The 22,483-nt window shown below is 54.2% G+C and overlaps 1 protein-coding gene across 5 annotated transcripts in view; it reads left to right on the forward strand.

The window, feature by feature from the left end:
• TSPAN14 (tetraspanin 14) overlaps positions 1-9,759 on the forward strand; it is a 56,101-nt gene extending 46,342 nt beyond the window's left edge. For all 5 annotated transcript variants that reach the window (XM_042909161.1, XM_042909157.1, XM_042909158.1 and 2 more), the window contains exons 5-9: positions 1,285-1,455; positions 3,370-3,495; positions 4,669-4,713; positions 6,779-6,898; positions 7,956-9,759. In XM_042909161.1, the coding sequence (XP_042765095.1) occupies positions 1,285-1,455; positions 3,370-3,495; positions 4,669-4,713; positions 6,779-6,898; positions 7,956-8,027 (534 nt within the window). In that variant the 3' untranslated portion in view covers positions 8,028-9,759. The remainder of the gene's footprint in view (positions 1-1,284; positions 1,456-3,369; positions 3,496-4,668; positions 4,714-6,778; positions 6,899-7,955) is intronic.
• The last annotated feature ends 12,724 nt before the right edge of the window (positions 9,760-22,483 follow it).

Below are 22,483 nucleotides of genomic sequence, written 5' to 3' on the forward strand. Positions count from 1 at the left end.
GCTCCTTCCCCCCCCCCCCTTGCTTTTTACTTCCCTCAGAAGTTCTAAAGGCATTGTTCGCCGCTCACCTTCACCCTTCTTGGCTAAGATCAGACGATGTTGCCAGTAAAGTTAGGAAATCATTTCCCTCCTCCAGGGTGTGTGAATCTGTTGGGATGTGCGATGCAGAATCCTTCATTTCCTGGCAGCACTGCGAGTTACTAAGAATTTGGTTTTATATTTAGATACAAATTCATGTTGAAGTGCATTCAGTTAAAATTAAATAGCACCTGGTGGGGAAAACACCTAATCGTGTTTTGCAATATATTATTTGTCGAAGTGATTAGATCAAGCATCTCTTTCTTGGGCTTAATTTAAGAAGCAGAACACTGTTGGTTTGTTTTTTTCCCCCAATTTTGTTTTCTATTAAAAATATTGCATTTAGTATTTTCCCTCTGTGTGCATGGAGGTTGGGTTTCGGAGGGCCTTCTGCGTGTGCGAGGGTGCATGCGTGCGTGTGCGGTTGTTTCCCTTCTGTCTTAACCCTGAGACCTTCACCCACTGTGGCATGAGCTCAGTGTGACCAGTGATGATCATGGCCGGGGGAGTGTGCGCACGCCGCAGGCCAGAGGTCTGCCTGATGGGAGGGGTGTGGGGCTGTGGTGGACCCTTGCAGGATGCCCCACGGCTGTTGCAGACAGGCGCTCTGCGCTTCTGGAGAAGTCTTGACGCGTGCCGAGTAGGTAGTGGTAACGTCGGCGACTCCGGAGTTGTAAAGACACCTGCCAGGGAACTCAGGTGTCCTGCGTGAACAGTGTGCTCTCAAGCAAGCCACACGCCCGAGTGAGCCTCAGTTTCCGTGTCCCTACAGTGCGGGTGACGGGTTAGATTTCTAGTAACGTGGTTGGTTGCGTGTGGGAAGAGAGTGGTCAGGTACTGTGTCTGGGGCACAGGCTGTGCCCTAAAGGAGCTGCTTGCCTGATGGAGGAGGTTAGCCACTCATTTCCGGGATGGGGTTTCCTGCGGGGGAGAGGGAGACTCCTTCCCGGGAAGTGGGTGACACCGTGGCTTGGAGCTGTCTCTTCCTTTCCCTCACCTGACTCTTAACCCTGCTGCGGGGATGTGGGTAGGGATGCGTTATCTCTGTGTACAGGCAGGGCGGGGTTGCCAGCCCGTAACATGGGATTCCCTGGGGCTCCAGCGCCGGTCTCCTGGCGGCAGGCGGTGGCCTTGGGTCTGACGAGGGTTCGCGCCTGGCCTGGAGGCTGCAAATGTGATGACTCTCCCACGCTCGTCCCCATGCAGTTCTGTGGCACCATCGTGCTCATCTTCTTCCTGGAGCTGGCCGTGGCCGTGCTGGCCTTCCTCTTCCAGGACTGGGTGCGGGACCGGTTCCGGGAGTTCTTCGAGAGCAACATCAGATCCTACCGGGACGACATTGACCTGCAGAACCTCATTGACTCCCTGCAGAAAGCTGTAAGCACCACCCATGCTGGCCTCCCCAGTAGAGCACGGGCTCCCCACCTATGCCTGCGGTCCAGGCTGGGCTGGGCGGGGGGGAGTGCAGGGAGGCCCTGGGAGGTGCCGCTCCTGCCTCTGGTCGGTTTAGCTTTGCCTGTTCATGGGTGCCTGGCGGCTCAGCCGTGTTCGCAGGGTGCTCGCCCCCATTTGCATCGGATGGGCAGTCCAGCAGCTCCAGTGGCCACCCTCCCCCAGGGGCCCAGATCTCTCCAGCCCTGGCCACACAGGCGGCCGCAGGTCCCTAGGCGCTATGGGTACCGAGGGGTGGAGCGTCTCCCCCCACCGGCCCATGACTCACTGTCTGAGGCTATTCCTGTCCCCTTCCTCCCGGGGACCTTTTCCCCTTCCTGTTTAAGAGGGCAGAGCTGCCTGGAGGAAACTTCCCCAGATGGAGAGGAATGTAACCTCCCTGGAATATGTCTCCAGGGGGGTGTTTAAGCTGTCCCAGGCCTTGGCCTTTACTCCATCTGGCATTCAGTCCCCTTGTGTGCAGCCACACCTGGAGGCTTGGACCACAGCCATCCCCACCCTGGGAAGAACCTATTCCCCACGGCCAGGCCTATGCAGGGCTGTTGTTTGATCTGTTTGTGCTCTGCCAGAAAACCTCGCTTCCTCAGGGACTTCATATGGAACACTCTGGTTCTGAGAAGAGAATAATCAAGAAAGCATTAAAAATAACCATAGTCTACTCTCACGTTAACTAAGACTTGTTTACCCCCATGTCATGTGTCCTGGGATCCGGCAAAACCCATTGATGTGACCAGAGGCCCTTCCTGTGTTGTAATAGTGGCCTGCGTTTGTCTGCAAGGTCACATCCCAGCCATTTCCTACTGTCTGTCCCTCACTGTGCGGTGTTGACGTTGTCACATCGCCGCGGGCGTGCCGGTGTCTGTCCCGTGTGCGGGGCACTCTCGCCCTGCACTGGCCTGAAAGACATCGTAGTGTTCGCCCCTGCCGTCCTTGCAAATTCTTGAAAATCAATTATCCGGAGGGATTCGGTACATCACAGAGCTTCCTCACCGTGAAATACACGGTGATCGTTAAAGCAGCTGGAACCACAGCAGAGTGAGGGTGGGGGACATAGGATTTCATCTTAGACATAAAGACAACCAGAATTCCTGGTTGTGTGTGCGTGGCGATCACCGCCACACCCACGTCAGCAATAAGGACACGTGTAAAAACAGAATCTGCTCTCGGTTTGGGATGCCATCGACCTCACCGAGCTGTTTTCCATATGTTTGGTTTTACGTTTTTTTTAGACGAGTGGGGATGGTCTTTGCGAGAACACCAGATAATGGGGGCTGGTGGGGGAGGCGAGGGCAGAGACCCCAGGTCAGGGGCCGACCCCAGTCACAGTTCTGTCCTTGGGAGTAGACGTCCAGCAGCTGTTTTTTGTAAAGAGGCACACAAAGGAACGAGGGCCAGCTTGGAAATTTCCTTGGGAGAAAGACACACTCACTGCCCACAAGGAGGGGTTCCCTCTCTGGTTACCCCCCCCCCCCCCCCCCCGCCCCCGGGAGAACTACGGCAGAGGGACTATGGCCTCAGGAGAGTGAGGACTCTGCTCTGGGCTGAGGGGAGGTAAGGGGAAAGGTCCAGGGGAGGAGGGTCTGGACCTGAGTGCCGTGCCGAGGTGAGGGGAGCCAGTCATGCATGTTGGGATCATGGCCAAGGTTTCCTGGTTTCCTTCTTAAAGGGCTACTTGGGTCACCACGCTGGGCATCTCGGTGCATGCGGGAGGTCAGTGGGGCGGGCCTTGATTTCTCCGTGTTACATGGAGGTGCACTTAACCTCTCACGTCTGCTACCCCGTGGGCGGCCACAACCCCAGCTCAGAGCCCGTGATGGCTCTCTGCTTTTGTGATCACAGAACCAGTGCTGCGGTGCCTATGGCCCTGAAGACTGGGACCTCAACGTCTATTTCAATTGCAGCGGCGCCAGCTACAGCCGCGAGAAGTGTGGGGTGCCCTTCTCCTGCTGCGTGCCGGACCCTGCGGTGAGTCGGCCTGCCCCGGGGCGCGTGGAGTGGTTTCTGACTCAGTCTGAAGAGAGTGCCCTGCGTTGTGTCCATGCACCACTGCTCTGAAATCCTCTGTGTAAAAGTCCCAGGAGCGTTTTTGCATGGCCCACCTGGCTCTAGTCTTCTGAGTGAGGCAGGAGAAAACCAGTAGTGTCCCTCCCTCGAGGGGCTGTCACTCACGGTGCCTGGACAAAATGCTACGAGCGTGGTGAGCCCTGGGCCGCGCTCCTCACTGTTCTCCGGAGAAAACTTTGCCCAGTGCACGGAAGCCCACGGGGGCGGTGGGCAGTACTCACCATCTGGGGGTGGTGGAGAATTCTCTCCGTTTCTTTCTTCTTCACCTGTTTCCTTTCCTGGTCTGTGGCCCTGTCCCTGGGTTCCAGAAATGGGGGCTCCTGGGGTGACCTGTGAAGGAGCACCGAATGTTTGCCTGAACTGAGCCTGAGAAGAACTGAGTCTTTCACAGCTCTTGGTGCACTGGTACTGGGTGCGTGTGCCTGGTACTGGGCCCCGGGGCTCCCAAGCAGGCAGGGCATCCTCGCGACCACATGGCTGACGCCCCCAGCCCAGGAGAGGCTCCGGTGTGCTGAGGTTGCACGGCCAGTGCCTGAGGTCTCCACTGTGACGGTGAAATATCGAGCAAGTGGAACTCTTACCCCTTAGCGCAGGCATTGGCAAACTATGACCCGTGGTCTGGCCTGCTCTGTGTTTTTGGGTGATCTGTGAGCCAGGAATGGTTTCAGCCATTTTCAAATGGTTGAAAATCAATAAGAGCAGGATAATATTTTGTGGCAGGCGAAAGTTGTAGGAAATTGAAGTTTCAGTGTCCATAATAAATGAAGTTTTATTGAAAGACGGCCATACGCATTCCTTTATATATCGTCAACATCTTCTTTCCTGCTACGAGAGCAGAGTTGTTGAGTAGTTGCTACGTAGGCAGGTCGGAAATAATGATCTAGCCCTTCACATGTAGTTTGGCAACCTTTGTCCTAGCATGAAAGGTTACTTGGCATCGGGATTGCAGGCCATGAGCTATGGTGGAATTTGTACAGGTGTTTGCTGATATTTGGTTGTGACTTTTCTAGAGCCTTCTACCACTGGCTTCTCAAGAGAACAAAAATGACCAGTGTTTTTCTGCTTTTCTTACAGCAAAAAGTTGTGAACACGCAGTGCGGATATGATGTCAGGACCCAGGTGAGCGCCTATGCATACAACTTTGAGTTTGTCAGGTTTATCCCCTATGGTCCAACTTCCTGATTTAGCACAAGTGCAAATTGGAGTGAGGAATCTAGGGAAGGTGCCATCTAAGCTGGGAACGAGCTGAAGAGCCTCCTTCGCTGATGGCAGGACTCACGGGAACGGTGATGGGCATGATGCCAAGCCCCAGCAACCACGGTCACAAAATCTAGCAGCTGCTGCATGAGGGGAAAGAGATCAGATGAAAGTTTTGGGAACAAATGCTAACATTTGTTAATGGCTCCTTGGAGTCCCAGAAGGTGTCTGTCATATAGGAGTTCGAGCACATGGCTTGGCTTCACCGCCGTGTAGAGGCGGTGGTGATAATAAGGAGGGAGACGGGTCTCGGGGCGGGAGAAAGGCTCAGTCCTCCAGAGCTTTCTTCAGGCCACAGCGGGTGTGCACTTGGATGTGAAGAGAAGGGAGTCTCCCCTTTACCTCCCCCCAGACCTTGCTCAGTGGCCTTTGGTGATATGGATGACTGTAGTTCTGGAGGGTGGACCTTGGGGAGTCCACAGGCACCCCTCCTGTTGGCCATGGACACTAGGGATGTGTCCCTCCAGGTTGGGAGGTCTGAAGCCCCTTCCACAGTGACCTCTATTGCATAGGGATGGGCCTGTTCCCCACATTGTCAGTTTCAATGCCGCTTGCAGGGGGGTCCAGGGCTGTGATAATCAGGTACCACAGACGGTGCCTTGAACAATGGAGATTTGTCTTCTTGGAACTCTGGAGGTTAGAAGTCCAAGATCAAGGTGTGGAAAGGGTTGGTCAGAAGCCTCTCTCCTTAGCTTGTAGGTGGCTGTCTCCTGTGTGTGTCCCCACATGGTCTTCCCTCTGTGTCTTTTGGTGTCCTGATCTCTTTTTATAAGGACACCAGTCATATTGGATTATGGCCCACCCTGATAACTTCATTTCAATGTATTCCACCCCCCCTGCTTTTTTTCATATGGTATTTGTCTTTCTCTGACATATTTTGCTTACCATAATACTCTAGCTCCATCCACATTGTTACGAATGGCAAGATTTCATTCTTTTTTATGGCTGAGTAGTATTCCAATTATATGGGTGTATAGATATACGTATCTGTCTTTTATACATAATTATTTACCTATGTCTTCCCTCAGATCTAGGATTAGGGTTGGGTTTCAGGCCAAAATAATGGTTAGGGTTGGGGTTAGGGACATTGTGAGGGTATGTGCAGTTCAGAGACCTCACCAGATGGTTAGTTTAGGGTTAGTGTTAAGGTAAGGGTTACGAGTTATATTACCTCTTTAAACACCCTGCCTCCAAATGCAGTCACATTCTGAGGGCTTGAGGGTTAAGACTTCAATATCTGCATTTTAGGGGGCCACAGGTCAGCCCCTACCACCGCTGAAATGAATGACTTTTCCATCAGTGTTGCTATGGGTGAGGCTGTATGTGGGTGGGTGGGGGTGAGGGCGTGCTGTGTGTGCTGTGGAGACATCCTGTGTGCCTACTGAGCCTCCACTAGGGGTCAGTATTGGAAGGCGCCCCTTTGCTTATGACTGTTCCTGCTGGCTCTGGCTCGCGGAGCCAAGCTTCCCTGGGTGGGGGCCACACCCTGGGAAGCCACGGTCCCCTCCTTCTCCGGCCAACTCCTCTGACTCAGAAGATGCCGAACATCCTTCCCGTTTTCTCTTTAATGGCGCGTCTTCCTTCTCGGAGCCTTCAGACCCCTCCCCGCCCTTCCAGTGTGGGCTCTGGAAGGGTGCCAAACCAGTCTGTCTTTCAGTCTGGGGAGGCCCTGACAGGAGTGGGTGCAGGCCACCGCCGGGGAGTCTTCGGTTGGGCAGGGTGAAAAATGCAAACTGCCCGAGGAGGGGGCAGAGACCGAGGCAGGCAGGTGCGTTTCTCCCGGAGAGTTCTGTTTGTCCTTGGCACCCGCCTTGCAGCACCTTGGCTCCCACCGAACTTCGCCCTGCCCGTGACAGGAGCCCTCTGGGGAGCCGGGGTGGGGACGTCCGGTGTGTGTTGGGCTCAGGTCAGTGGTGTTTCCCTGCAGCTGAAGAGCAAGTGGGACGAGTCCATCTTCACAAAAGGGTGCATCCAGGCACTGGAGGGCTGGCTTCCACGCAATATTTACATCGTGGCCGGTGTCTTTATCGCCATCTCCCTGCTACAGGTGCGTTCTCCCTGCCCTTTGTGGCTTCCTTTGTCCTTGTGGGCTGTGCCTGTTCGTTTGAGCCAGATTTTAGGCCTGGAAAGACTTTGGTGGCCAGGCAGTGAGCAGGCTGGCTCGTGGCTGCCGGGAGAACGGGTGGGGGAAAGCCAAGAACTCAGCGCATCAGAGAAACCAGGGGTTCCCCGGGGTGCGCAGGGCTTGGGAAGAGACGCTGGCAGCTCCCAGGTGGCCTCTGGGGCGGCTGCTGCTCCTGTGTGGAAAGTGCATTGTTTAGAAAATGTTTGGCTCTGACATTGCCATGAAGAGGGTGACTGAAGTGGCCCCGGGGCCGCCAGCTGTCCACACACTCCTTCCTCCTTCATTCCGCGAGTGTGTGTTGAATGATCTCAAAGGGAAGCTTAGACACAGAAGCACAGAAGAGGAAAAAACAAATGTACTTGCAAAACAAGCAAAGAAGTCAGACTTCAGAAAGGCTGGCTCATGAAATCCAAACCATAATGAGAATTTAAAGGGGAAATAAAAAGCAACATTCTGAAGGTCTCTGAGTTCACATTCGTCTGTTCCTGGTAGAAAAACAGTCTTCCCGCCTGATTACGCCAGTCACCAAGGTCAGATATCAGCACAGCTAAAATCAGGGAGAACCTTGTTTTTATTATGAAATCCAGCTTTACAGGAAATGTCAAGATTTATTGTTTTGAATCAAATCCAGTCAGGTGGCTCTGTTTAACTTTGGGTACAAAGTGTGTCCCAGCTTATGGGATGTGACGTGCATGGTCATGTTGGAGGCAGGGTGAACTGTCCGTCTTGCTTCTGTGGTGCCTGCCATTGACCCCTTCTAGGCCCTTGGGATATAGCAAAGTAGACCTCAGGGCTCCGTTTTTACTGGTGGGCTGGTCTTGTTTTGCCACAGGCCCAATTGTTTGTCTCTCTGCCGCATCCTGAGCTTCTGCAGAGTGGACGTGGGACTGATGTGCACGGCAGGGCCCGCCTTGCCCTCTGCACCTGCCCGCCCCCATCGGGCCCCACCACTGACAGCCTCTGCCGGCTTTGCTTTCAGATATTTGGCATCTTCCTGGCGAAGACCTTGATCTCGGACATTGAGGCAGTGAAGGCAGGCCATCACTTCTGAGGGACAGAGGTGAGCAAGCAGAGCTGAGCCACGCCGTGGAGGCCAGAGCCCTTCCCCGTTGTCAACTCCATGTCCAGAGGGAGGAAGTGGATGCACCCAGCCAGAGCCGGCGCCCTGTCTTCAGCATCAGCGTGACACGACCTCTCTGCTTCTGTTTGCTGGTGCTGAAGACTGAGGGCCCCCCCCCCTCTAACCCACACAAACTTGTGACCGAGACGCTCTCCCCCCGCCACCACTTGGGGTCTACCCAGAGACGGAGAACGTGTCTTTAAGCGGGGCTGGCGACTGAGGGACAGAAGGCTCCTGTGGCTGTGAAGGGGGCCTGACTCAGTTCTCCTGGAGACTGACTGTGTCTGCAGGGCATCCTGACCGCCCCACTCATGTTATCGGTGCCGGCCCGGAGGGCAGCCATCTGCTGTGAGTGGGACATGAGTGGGGGGGGGGGGTGGACCAGAAGACACGGACAAGGCTTCTCCCAGCAGCAGAAGGGTGCTGCCTGTAATTGGGGAGGGGAAGGGACACAAGTGGACCGTGCCAGCGGAGCCTGTGGTGTCTGCATGACTCGGGGATGTTTGCAGGATCCTCAGCCACGTTCAAGTAAGCCTGAGCCATGTGTGGACCGGTGCCACGGAGGACCTCCTCTGCCGCCCCTTCCAGGGCAGGAACCGCCCCTCGTCTCAATAGCATTATGCCCAGATGGCACGGGGGCATGGGCAGGGTTCTCCTCTGAGAGTCGGCTCTTCTTTTCTTAAAGTGTGTAAATAGTTTATTTATAGGGATAAGAATGTTCTCACACCATTTCTTCATTTCCTCTGGCATTCCCTCTAAGCAGCCTTACGCGGTGTCTGGGACTGAAGCCATCCCTTTCAGTTCCTTTGAGTGTCTCAAGACCCAACCCCATCAGCTTCTCCTTTTCATCCCTAATGACCCAGGTGCACACGCGCGCTCCCCCTTCCTCCGTGCACCCCCCAGCACACGCACCCGCGCCCCTCCCCTGCTTGGCCTCACTGTCTTCTGGTCTTGGTGCTACTGAAACTGTCATCCGGAACTTGAATCCTGACCTCCCCCCCTCCCCGCTGCGAGGCCAAGGAGCCCCAGCCAGAGAGAGCCGGCCCGGAACCTTTGACCAGGGCAGCTTTCGAGGCCACGTGGTCAGGGCCGCTGGCCGGCCTGGCATTTGCCTCCCCCTGGAGTGAATCTAGCCCGGCTCCTGCGTGGAGCCGCAGACCCCAGCCTGCAGCTGTGTAGAAGCTCGGGATGGTTCCCCCCCACCCCCAACTTTTGTGATGACCTCCCCCCACTGTCCCCAAACAGGATATCTGTGGTGACCGTGTCTACCCTTCCTGGCAGGGCTATCCTGGGGCTTGCTCTTGGAAATGAAGTCTGTCTGATGTACTGAATGGTTCCCCCCCCCAGGGACGGCTGGGGCATTTGTGCGTCTCTGGGCTACTTTCTAACGCTTCTCTGGATCTCGTGCCCGTTCTGTCCTCATTGTTCAGGGATCGAGTGCTACCTTCACTTACTCGCAGAAGTGTACATGCTAGTGTGGTGTATCCTGGTGGGTGTTTGTTGATGATGTTATGATACAGTTTTTTTGTTGTTTTTGTTTTTTTTTTTTTTTTTTTTACAGTTTTCTCTGTAGACTAGAGGAAGAAGGATGCTTGTGTTTTCAGGAAGTGTAATGCTTTTCTTTGACCGCCAAACTCTTTTATGGAATATATCTTTGTATTAATGCTGTTGTCTTGGCTGTTTGTGTTTTGAGTGACATCATGATGGCATTAAGTACCTCTGTGGTAAGCTCGGCTGCTGCGGGAACCAGGGGGATTGGGTGTGGCTGGGCATGACAGGATGGTGGACGGTAAAGCCAGTTTATGGTTGGCACCGTCTGAAATAACTTCCATCAAGTGATTTTTTAGATTTTTTCCTAAGGTTTATTTACCTTGAGAGTGTAAGCGAGCACAAGTGGGGGAGGGGCAGGGAGAGAGAGAGAGAATCCCGAGTGGGTTCCACGCTCTGCGCTGAGCCCACGTGGGGCTCGATCTTACAAACCGATCACGACCTGAGCCAAAATCGGGAGTCACACACTGAACTGACTGAGCCACCCAGGCACCCTGTGATTTTTTTAGATTCTGTGTGCCGCTTTCAGTCATCCTTTATATGGAGGTTATAACCGGAACGAGCTGGCTTGTGGCTTGCTTACAGTGAGAGGCAGAGCTTTGACTCTGTAGAGCCAGGAGAAAAAGCATTAGGCTCTCTCTGTGCAGCCCCCCCCCCGGCAGCACGATCCAGGCAAACGCACTTGGGGACGCTGGGTCGGAATCTGGGCACTGCTGTCTTGGACCCGCTGGCCCGTCTGTGAAGGTTGAGCAGCATTGCCCACCTGGCCACGTACCTCTGACCCATCCTGCCCTGGGGGGAGACGGTGACGCCAGACCCTCGATGCCGGCGCGCGGACACCCAGGAGCGATGGCGCCTGCCCCCCCCCCCCCCCCCAAATCTATCCAGGTCGACCTGGCGGCTGGACCCCTTGTGAGTCTCTACAGGTCACAGCCCAGTTCAGGGGGAAGTCTAGCCATGACTTTTCAAAGTTCAGTTTGGTTTTCAACTAGCTTACAAAACTCTTTGGCCATTTCAGCCATCTCCTCGGCCTCGGGGTAGCTGGATAAGAGGAGAGAAAGGAAACCAGGGGAAGTGGTGCATGCGTGACGGTCTCCAGTGAACTGGAAACAACTTGTACGAAGCCACAGCGCAGCCTCCTGGTCATTCCCCGCACGGCCTACTCACTCCCTGCCCTGCCGCGCTGCGTAGAGGCCAGTGTGACCTCTGCACCCCCCCTCTTAACCCCCCGTATACTCCCACTTTAAGGTTTCCGGGTCTTTCCTTGTCCTTCCTGTGCCCCCCTCCTGCTCACACCGTTGCAGGACTTCGCTGCGTTATTTTTTTTCCCACCTCATATCCCTCGCACACCGTTTCTTACATGTTTCCCCGTCTCAGAAAGCTTGCCTTGGCCCCCTCGCCTTCCTTCCTTTCCTTCCCCTCCCCACCGCTCCCTTCCTTGACTGAAGGCTGCTCGCCCAGGCACCAGACTCCACGGGCCTCTGCGGCTCCCGGCACTCTGGACCAGCCCCTTCTCAACATCGTCCGCTTCTGTGGCCCAGGCTCGCCAGGTCTCTGACCCCCTCCTGCCCATTCTCGTCACACCTCCAGCCAGCCTCGCCTGCCACTGCCCAGCTCACCAGTCTCCGGGCGTTCCCACTACCCAAAGGGCAGGGCTGGGAGCTGAGCAGGAAAACCATCTGTGCTGGTGCGTGGGAAGCCTGTGCTCCGTTTCCCTGCATGAATGACGAAACGTTAATGGGTCCTGGGACACAGGAAGTGCTCCGGGTACTTAACAGTTAAAAAACTCATTCAGTCACCAGAACAGCTCTGAGGAAGCCATTTTTGTGCCCGACATGTGAGATTCCGAGAAAGGGGAGTTCCCTTTGAGGTCTGGAAGGTCTGGATTCAGACTCTGGAAACCTGCCCCCCTGAACCTGTACCTATTAAAATAGGCTTGGCGTCTACCAGCCCCGACTTCTGAATGTCTGGCTGAATGTCCGACTCCTGCTGAGCAAAATCACACCAAGGGCAAGCCCAGAAAGGAGCAGTTTCCTGAAGATTGCCCAAACTAGCGGGGCTCTGTCGTAGGTCAACAGGCGTTTGGACGAGGCAGGGGAGTGCTCGCTCATGCTTCCACACCTGGATTTGGGAGAATGTGGTGCTCAGCCTTATGCAAGTACAGGTCTTCCAGGTGCTCGGCCCCACCTTGCCCCTGAGGCCCTGGCCATGGGCAGCAGGCTCCCTTCTCTGTAAGGCCAGAGCTGCTCCACCCAACAGGCCCACAGAGGGCTTTCTGTGCCGGGCAGTGAGGCATCGGACATGGCCTTCTCTCCAAGGGATACTATGTGGGAGCTGCTGCTGGGGTGGTAATGGGCATGCGTGGGTGTAGGCCTCTGCGATCTTAGGGAGCCCGGGGGGAGAGCTTCCCAGAAGAGGAGGCTGGGTCAGAGCCAGCAGAGAAGGGAAGGCCTCAGTCTCAGTAGCCGGGGCCACCTGCTTGCCCCTGGTCAGCAGCACCGGAGCATGGACTGCAGAGGCAGGGAGAAAGGGGAGGTGCTTTGCAATGGTCCCAGCACCCAAGGCACCCTCCTGTCCTAGGAAGGTCCTGCCCAGGCACCAATTGCTTGGCCCTGTCACCTGGAGGTGCGGTGCCTTCAGCTTTACCAGCTGAGTGGAATGGCTGTGTGACCTTCCCGGGTGGGCGTTTCCAGCTCTAGGGTCCCGCTTGGTGTCGGGCCACAGGGTTGTCTGCCCCTAAACTGTGGTGACTTGTCCCAAATGATGGATCTTGGTAAAGATGCTTCCACAGGCTTGTGTCTGTTCCTCAAGAGGTTGCTGCCTGGCCTTCCAGGGCTGACTGGGCCTCCTGCAGTTCTCATTCGTCCGGGCGCTCTCTAATCCAGAGAACCATATACATTTGGCGCCATTTTGGCTCTTTGGGAACTCAGCGAGACCTGGCGTTTCCTCCTCTGAGGCTGCAGTGGAAAGGTATGTTCATCCTCAGAGTGCTTTTGGGGTCTCCGGGGTGACCCAGGGAAACCCGCAATGGGCGGTGTAGAATAAGGACTGTGGAATAACTTAGAAAAAGTCAAGGCTACCTGTAAGTGGATACTGGCCTGGTGAAGTTACCAATTTTAGAGAGCCCAGCTTTGGAGGAGGAGGAAAATAAAGCAGAACTCACAGAGGTCTGAGACCATTATTTCTTCATTCCGCTTTCTTCCTGTGCTCTGCATCTCGTATTTCCGCAGGGGCTTCAAAGGCATGGTTTAATAAGTAGCAAAATAAATGATCACCTTGGACTATACTTTTATCACCTCCCACGACTTTAAAACTAGTCATTATGTGTGTGTGTGTGTGTGTGTGTGTGTGTGTGCGCGCCACTCTTAAGTACCCTTCCAGAAAATGTTTATGCATGGTCAAGTATCTTTTCTCATACAAATGAGAATCAATTTTATGTAGAATTCACAACTGATTTACCTAATATATCTCAGAAATCTTTGTCCACAAGTGTATGCCCAGCCACGGTGCATTTTCACGGTCGCACTGCCCATCAGGGGACCGCCAGCGTGTGAATGAACCTTGCTCCATCCAGGGGAGTAGGTTTACAGTCACAGGTAACGGAAAACCCGGTTCAAACTGGTTTAAACAATGAGGGGAGGTTTTTGGCTCCTGAAGCTGGAAAGTCCAGAGGTGGGGTGAGTTTCGGGGTTGTTTTGATCCAAGTGGCTCGGTGACGCTGACAGGATCTGGTTTCTTTTATTCTCTCCTGTGCCTTCCATGGTGCCCCCATCAGCCAAGGTAGAGGGAGGGAAGACCCGTCAGAGACACCCTCGGGCCTACTGTCATGGGGACACGGTGGTGAAGCCATGAGGGAAGGCCCCCCCATCCCCACCCCGGGACCCCCTGGACTTGTCCTTCCCACTTAAACCATCTGGCCGGGCGACAGACTCCTGTGGAAAGGGGGTGAGCATGGAGGAGGCCGCCAACAGTCATGACGCTACTGTGGGTAGATGTTTTAGTTGGTGTGGTATTTTGTTACTACAAGGGCTTATAAAAACTCTACGGTATTTTGTTGTTAGAATAACTTCCTAGAAGGGTTTGCAAGAAAAACATGTTTTTAAAGGAGTTCTCCAGGGAGGTGGACTAACATTGTAATGATCGGGTCCTGGGGGCTGGGGCATGCCAGCATGGTCCTGGCTCTGGGTCAGGGGGTAGATGGAAGGGGGGGGTGATTGATGTCTCTCCAAGGACGACTCCGAGTAAGTAGCCTGTGGCCTTATAACAGCACAAGCCCTACGGAGAGGCTGAGCAAGAGGGGCAAGGGAGCCCTAGGCATCCGTCTTTGCCTCGGGAGATGGCTGGTCGTGTGGGAAGTGTTCGTTTTTGGGTGGCATCCTTGTTAAGTGAGGACAAGCACTCAGATTCAGTGCTGTCCCTGAGGTTGTACAGGGAGGGAGCTGCAGAGTCTGGGCAGACACGAGCCTGGCACCTGGCCAGCCTGGCTGAAGCTCTAGGACGTGACCTGACGCTTGCAGAGTCGAGGGGCAGCCACATCTCACTGAATGCCCCGGTTCCTCGGGACAGGGCTTCGGGGTCCAGACAGCTCGCTGCCTGATTGCTGCCCCCTGGCGGCTCAGTGGCTTGTGCTCCTGGAGAAGGGCAGTACCCACGCTGGGTGCCGCCTGCTGCTTGGCCACTTCCCTAGAGGCAGGTACGAGCTGGGGGCAAAGCCAAGATCCATGGGGAAGGAAGAGGGGAGGTCTTGGCTCTGTGGACGTGCATCCACAGTGGAGACAGGGATGGGTTCCTCCATCTCCCCTGTCTGCCAGGTAATAAAACCAAAGCCATTACGTGACAGGAGGGGAAATCCTGGACCCGGATTCCTTTGGGTTAGGACCTGTGCTGTGGCAGGAAGAGGGCTGAGCCTGAGTTTGAGTGTGGGCTCAAAAAAACCCCACTAAAACTTAATGCCTTGGTTTCTTCATTTGAGAAGTAGAGATGACTGCCTTCATGTCACAGGGTGTCCCAGAATATTCAGTTAATTACTGAAGAGCTGTGACTCCCCAGCCACCTACTGTTCACTAGCCATGTGGCTTTGGGCAAGTCACTTAACCTCCTTGGGCCCTTTTTTTCGTAAATGAGGATAATAATACCCCCACACGGGGCTGCCTTGGGGATTAGATGAGGCGGGTGAGGGTTTTAACATAGGTCCGGATTACTCAGTGTGTGGCTCCAAAATTACTGCTGATAAGCTATAGTTACTGTAGCTGCCAGTGCACCCCTGCCCCCACCCCCCAGGCTGAGCTGCCTGTCCTGTCTCCGTCCTGCCGACCCTCTGTCCTGTCAGGAACTAGGCTTGGAGGGCCGTAGGGAGACTCAGCAGGCATTTGGAGGGTAAGGTCTGTTTGCTTCCTGTGCATACAGGTGTGCATACAGGGTGGGGAAGGAGAGGGTGTTGCTTCTTGCCTGGAGTGTGCGTTCTTCTGGAAACCACAACTCCAGAAGTTCCTGGAGCCCCCAGAGGAAGCAGAGCGGCCCTCCCCCTCACAGGGACTGGGGCCCCACGGGAGAGTCAGCCTAGCGGCGCAGCCTGCCCTCAGGGGGCCCAGGAGGGATGACATGGGCAGAAAGGGGTTCGAGGAGCTTGGGATGGGAAACAGGACAGGGCCCGGAAGCAGTCCTTGCAGGAGATAAAGCCGCACACACGGCAGGACGTCACGTTTGGATGGGCTGGACCCCATCTGGTCCCACTCTGGTAAGAACAGACACCCAGGGAAACTCTGGGGCCCGCCGAGGCCTCAGAGCGAGTGCCCGAGGCCAGGAGGCTGTCTGTGTCCCTTCCACCTCTGACACGTGAGGGTGTTCTTCCACGTGGTGGGGCAGCCTCAGCAGGATGGAAACCAGGAGCCAGGGAGAAGGGATGTGGCTGTGCATGTAAGTCAAGTGCATGGGCCCCTGCTCTGCTTGCTCCCAGGAGATCTTTGCATCAAAAAACATTCGGCAGCCCTCACCCTCCCTGCCCAGCTGATTCAGCCTCTCTGTGCCTCTGCAAGGCCAGGACTGCCGGCCCTGTTTGTAGATGGTTGTTGGGACGCAGCCCTTCATCTGTCTGTGGGGACTGGGCCCAGGTCTTGTGTTTTCTTGTAGTTTTAGATCCTTTTTTTTTTTTTTTTCCCCCCTGCTTTCTAAAATCACAGCTGTTGTCCTATATGGAAAGAGATGGAGTGGCCTCTAGGAAGGACTTTGCACCCTGTCCCTGGAGGTATGCGAGCCCAGGCTGGATACCTACCTCCTGGTAGGGGTGATACAGGTGGGACTGAGAATGGGTTTTGTGCTGCATGGACCACCATCAGTCTTCCCATCTCTGAGAGAGGCGGTGGTCTTTAGTGTGCCTTTTGCTAGAGATAATCCCCCCCAAAAGCATTACTTATATAATATTACATATGCACGTATCAAAAATTTTATTTAAATGAGGAAGCTGGTAAGATTAACAGTTCGAAAGAGAAATCACGTAGACCTATATAGAGTAAAGGAATTTTGGGATTGGCTTTTCTTGGGCCTCATTCTCATACGTACAGTTAGGCACGTCCGTAGACAAGAAGTATTTTGTGTTAACTCATAACTTAGTTGTAAAGCAGCTCAAAGGTAATGAAAGCCTAGAATCAAATAACTGGACGACTGTGCTCTAAACAAGGCAGGGTTTTCTGCCAGAGACGCCCAGAATCTTTTTTTCCCTCATTCCAAAAAAGATTTCCTTGTGCCTCTTGTCTTTCTGGCACAGCTCGCTTTTGAAAATAGGACCCGGGCAGGGAATCCAAAGGAGCCAATCTCTCGCTGTAAGAAATGGATTCTGGGGGTTAGAGCATCTCCTACACGCCCTAAGTGAAGGTCGGCCACTGTGGGAGGCATCCTGGGGGCACGGGTTGCCCTCTCAGCGATGGCTGGCTGGCTGGCTGGCTCAGGTCCTCAGGCCGTGTCTGCTGCCCTGAGAGCCTACGCGTCAGCAAAGCTGCTTTAGCCCGTCTCCCCGGCCACTCCTGCAGACACATCGGGAGCCACGTCCAAAACTGAATTAGTCTTCTTCCCCCAGGACCAAGTCCCGCCCACACCCCAAACTGTTCTCCACTTTCCCCCATCTCAGCTGAGGGCCCCGCCACCCACCCAGCAGCCAAATCCAAGAGGGTGGGCATCACTTGGGTTCTGAGCATGCCATCAGCTCCCCTGCAGTCAACAGAACGCCAGCTGGCCAGCCAAGGTCAGCCGTCGTAAAAGAAACCCCTCCTCTGACCAGGAGGCCATCTTCAATGCTTCACTCCCTGGAACAACCACCGTGGCAGATTTCAGTGTCTTTCTCCCTTTTTTTTTCTTCTGCACAATTCCTGGGACTCCTCTTGTTTGTAAGGTGTACATTTGAGTCTCTTTTCAAGCATAACTGCATTTTGAAGTGAGTTTACCTCCCTTCCCTGTGCATCTCAAAGTGATTCTAGGAAGCTGCAGGGGGTGGGCGGGCCCTGGTGGTGTTCTCGATTTGCTCCGTAATGGATCAGCAGGGCAGCACAGCGCTAATGGAGGGGCCGGGAACCGGTCCCGTGTCCTCGGTGAACTGGAGATCTTACTTCCACCGCAGCTTAGGCAATGGTGCTGGGGTTCTCAAGGTGTGGTCCTCGACCAACAGCTGCCGTATCACTTGGGAGCCTGTCAAAAGTGCACATTCTGTGGTCCCACTCCAGGCCTGTGGAGTCAGAAACTCGGGAATGGCACTCAGTAATCTTTAAAAAAAAATTTTTTTTTTTTGATGTTGGTTTATTTTTGAAAGAGAGAGTGTGCACGCACGAGCAGGGGAGGGGCAGAGAGAGAGGGAGACACAGAACGGGAAGCAGGCTCCAGGCTCTGAGCTGTCGGCACAGAGCCTGACACGGGGCTTGAACCCACAAGCTGCGAGATCATGACCCTAGCCAAAGTCGGACGCTCAACCGACTGAGCCACCCAGGTGCCCCTCCAGTAATCTTTTTAACCAGTTCTTGGGTGATGCTAATGCATGCTTAGGTTTGAGGACCATTGCACGAGGGTAGAGTCAGAAGAGACTAGACACGAGAGCAAGCATCTGAACTTTGGTGACTTTGAAAGATAAGTATCCTTTGGAGTATCTCTGGTCAGCTGGTGGGGGGTGGAGGGGGGAAGAGGGTGAGGAGGGAGGGAGGGAGGGGGAATCCTAGGACTGAAGCCCGAGTGGCCTGCCCACCACCTGTGTTCACATGCCATTGGCCAGAACTCAGGTGCCACATTGAATTACGAAGGACTGGTAAAGGGGCGCCTGGGTGGCTCAGTCTGTTGAGCATCTGACTCTTGATTTCTCCTCAGGTCATGATCCTAGAGTTGTGGGATTGAGTCCCCACGTCGGTCTCCATGCTGAGCATGGAGCCTGCTTGGGATTTTTCTCTCTGCCTTCCTCTGCCCCTCTCCCCCACTCACACTTACACACACACTCTCTCTAAAATAAAAAATTAAAAGATTAAAGCGAAACAAACAAGGGGCTGGCAAAACTCTAGCCTCATGCCCAGGAAGAAGAGGAAGGACACCGGAGGTCTGTGTCCCAAGTCCCACCGCCTGGGGCAATGAAGACCAGAACTGGATTTCCTGACTTCCACAATCTCCCTTTGCAAGGAACCCAGGGCCTTGCCCAGCTCACCGCCTCTGCTGAGCCACCTCACTGCTCATTGGCCTGGAGGCCGTGGGCACCTCACCATGCTGGGCAGGTGTGTGGGCTCCACAGGGCCCGAGATGTGGCCTGGGAGCAGATCAGGGGGGTCACGTGGCACACTGAACTCTTGGTGCCCTCCGGGTTGACCCCTGGGGAGGTGTGGGCACAGCTGCATGGCCCTCGAAAGACTGTCCAGCTCAGGACAAGAGCCCGGTGTGTGGGCCGGGAGGGGAGGAACACGTTATGGGCTCAGCATGATGGGTTTAAGTCTTGGATCCGCTGGCAGCTGTTTGGCCTAGACAAGAAAGCTGACCTTGGGGTAAGACGATTTCCTGCTTCATCATCTTGCTCGGAGAGGTAAAGGAGATAGGGTAGGAAAGCGCGTGGCACAGTCCAGTGGGCGTGTAGGAAATCTTAGCAGCCCTTCCCTTCTCTGAGGAGGGCATGGGGCCTGAGGGTGGGTGGGGTGGGGGCTCAGGGTTCCCTGGGGAGAGCCTCACCTGGAGTTCTAAGCTGCTTGCGAGGCAAGCACACACTGCTTCTCTTCACGGGTCAGGGCGGTCTCGGGGCCTGGTGTGGCTGGGCCTGTGATTTGGATGTGGCTGTGTCTGCAGCTGAGAGGCGCCCCAGGCAGTGCTGACAGACTGTGTGGTCTTTAGCAGGCACCAGGGGACCTTGGGAGGGCTTCATGGGCAGCTGCCTGAAGTGTAAGTCTGTTTGCCATCTGGGGCTCCAGAGTTGTCTCTTGCCCTTTGAGTTAATAAGAGCCAGTCCTGGGCCGTGACTTAGCCGATCTGTTATTTTTGTGCCGAGTGGCCTCGTTCCAGGGGAATTTGGATGGAGCGGAGTATTTTCTAATTAGCAGGACTGGGGCTTTAGGAGAGATTTAGGGGGCAGGGGTGCAGGCGAGTGTAGGTCATCTGTCTGTCAGACGGCAGGTGCAGAGGTAGCAGCTGGCTTGATACCTTCTCCACCCCGAGGACCCAGAGTGTCCTGCTCCACTAGCTGTGTGCGGGCACGAGGGACTCGGCCTCCTCTGGAAACTGCCACTTTCTCTGCTGCGTCACCAGATTCCTGGAGGGAGACAGAGGAAGTTGGACTGGGGCTGCATTCAGAGAGGGAGCTGGGGTCTGGGAGGACTTCCTGTGAGAAGTCGACCTTGAGGCTCTGCCCCGGGTGCCTCCCCTTCCTGACGTCCTGTCCTGTCCACCTCTGAAGCATCCTTGGCAAGACAAAAGCAGAGACAGCCAAGCCTCTGGGGTGGTCAGGACACATGGCTTGCAGGGACCTCACCTCAAGCAAGGTTAAGCAAAAGGAGGGGTTTATTGGTGCCCAGGGCAGGGAGGGACAGTGGGACGTTCTCAGAGAGAGAGGAAGTGAGGCCTTGGGGGCCTGGACGGGACTTCACATGGCCAGGGTGTTCCCTCCGTCAGCATCTCTGCTTCTCCCCGCATGCTGACCCCGTGCTCTCCTACTGCACGCAGACCTTCTCCCCTGTGGGGAAGCAGGAAGACCAGCGGCCCAGAATCAGAACTGTGCTAGAAAGTCAGCCCATTTCTCCCAGTGTGGGTATATCAGTCCCAGGCCCGAGTCACACATGGGTCTGGGACTCAGGACTTTTCCTTGACACCACAAGGGGTCTGGGGGCAGCTCGCTGGGCAGACAGCATTAGCTGCCACGGCTCTCCACAGCCACCTAAGATTTTGATTCCCCAATTTAGTGAAGAATCAGGTCCCAGATTAAGGAATGGGGAGACAGAGCTCACATGGTCACCTCCTGTGTGCCTGGCCGACTCTGACATGACTCCCCTTACGTGTTTAGTGCTGACAGAAGCCCCGTGTAGTGCCCTGATCACTTCCACATACACAGAAGAGGAAAATGAGTTGTGGAAATGAGAGGCAGTGCCCCAGAGGTCAGGCCTGGCCGGCTGCGAGCCTGGGCTCGCCTGCCGTAATTATCAATGTGTGATTGTGTCTATACTGTTGTCTTTTTGTTTCCCAATGTCAGCGTGGGTGTCCTTGCCCTTCAGAGGTACTCAGATCCTCCCAATTCCATGGTGAAGAAAGCCTTAAGCCCCTCCCCGTGATTTCAGTTAATGCCAGGGACCCACGCTCCCATGTGCCTCCAACTCCTGTGCCCCTTAGCGGTCTCTGTTTTGTCCCTCCTCTGTCCTGACAGAATTGGATAAAGGTTAGGGGTTCTTTGGTCTATTATTTTGTTTTTCCCATAAAAATCCCCTCACGGCAAGCCTTTTGAGGATTCAGTCGTTTTGGTGATGATTTGAGACACGGTGGTCCACAGCCTGGGGTTGTGTGGCCGTCTGCCTCCTTCCTTCCCCTGTCATCTCTGCTCCTGCGGAACCTGAAGTCTGGCCTGTGTTACGTGCAGCCGCTCGGCTCGCCCCAGCGCGGCCTCCCAAATGGGCGAACGAGACCTGGCAAGGTTTCCACCTTGGGTCTTTCCTTTCAACTGGACCTGCTTAGTCTCCTCTTAGAAGGCAGTAAGGGTTGAAATATTCTTTTCCTCCTTCATAAAACTGAGACCATACCACCCTGCTTTCTGCCTTAGCAACACATAACGAGCACCCTTGTGCGTCAACAAATATTCTCAGTGGCAGTTCTGTCCTATAGATCTGCCATGATTTGCTAATCCAAACCTTATATATTGAACCCATCAATTACGTTGAACTGTTTGCTCTTGTGACTAATGCTGCAGTAATTACTCTTACGTATGCCACAGAACCCCCAGAGTTCATGACCACTGAGGGATGTCCTGATAGGATCCCAGGTAACAGACAAGGATCTAGCTGATTAATTATTCCTGGTCTAATTAATTATTCCCTCCCCCCATTATTAGCTGCCATTTTGGTTGTGTACCAAATAATTACATATATATTTGGATATGTGTCTGGGCTTTCCCACTTCAATCTGCCTGTTCCTACGTCAGAACAGAGATATTTGCTTGATAAGTTTGAATTGGGCAGTGCAGAGTTCAGTATGCCTCTGTGTCTTCTAGGCTGTTTTCATCTATTCACTCTTTTGTCTAACTTGGGAATTATTGTATCAAGCTTCTCCCCCACTTCGCAATTGATTTTCAGAGCTGGCCTGAAATTGTAGGACATGTATAAATTGATATTGCATTCATTACACATTGCTGCATAACAAAATACCCCAAAGTTGGGTAGCTCAAAACAACACGTATGTATCTCATACCCTTTCTGAGGGTCAGGAATCTAGCAACAACTTAGTTGGGTGATTCTGGTGAGGTCGCAGTGAAAGTGCAGGACCCGGCTGCAGCCTCCCCTACCCAGATCTCCCTGCCAACCTCGCTCACGTGACTGCTGGTGGGAGATTGCAGTTCCTTACCATGTGGGGCTCACAAGCCTGCCCCAAAGTGGTGAGAGAAAGAGAACCCGAAGGGGAAGCAGAATGTCCTTTATACCCTAATGTCAAAAGTGACAAATCACCATTCTGGTGGTTTCTAGTGATGGCACAGACCAATGCTGACATATGTGGGGTCATATGTCAAATGCTACGGGGTCATATGCTATCCAAGGTCACGAATACCAGGAAGCAGGGAGTCACTGGGAGCCACACTGGAGGCCAACTGACACGGATGAATTAGACATTTTCTGGCAGTATAGCCCCAGAAATCTTAGGCATATCCTCAGGGAGGAGTTTTACTTTTCCTCATATGGGTCCCCACCCATATGTCAAATCCGTTTGTAAAATCCATTGCCAGCGTCTCATCTCTGGTTCTTACTGTGAATGGGATCTTTTTCACATTGTATTTTCTAAGTAGTTGTTGCACTTCTCAGGGACACTTTTACTAGAGGAGTTAAAAGTCGGTTTTCATGGCCACAATTTTTCAGTGGTGCTTAGCTGGTGATAAGGCAGAAACTACTGTAGACTTTCACTGAGCCCTTGGATTGCAAAACTGAGACCAAGTTGAGATCCTAAGTGTGCTCTTGGAAGCAGCTTCCCCAAGTGTCTGTGCCAGGGGAGGTGAGTAGAATAGGAGAACCCTCCTGTAGCCAGTCCTTACGTGATGGCTGTGCCCAGGCTTTCCCGAGGCTAAGATGATGGGATTCTCTGGCCATCGCTTGACTCTGCCTTCAAGGGACCATGTGATTAGGGCATGGGGGGACAGCCAGGGC

This window comes from Panthera leo, chromosome D2, assembly GCF_018350215.1.
Source record: "Panthera leo isolate Ple1 chromosome D2, P.leo_Ple1_pat1.1, whole genome shotgun sequence".
Classification (NCBI taxonomy): domain Eukaryota; kingdom Metazoa; phylum Chordata; class Mammalia; order Carnivora; family Felidae; genus Panthera; species Panthera leo.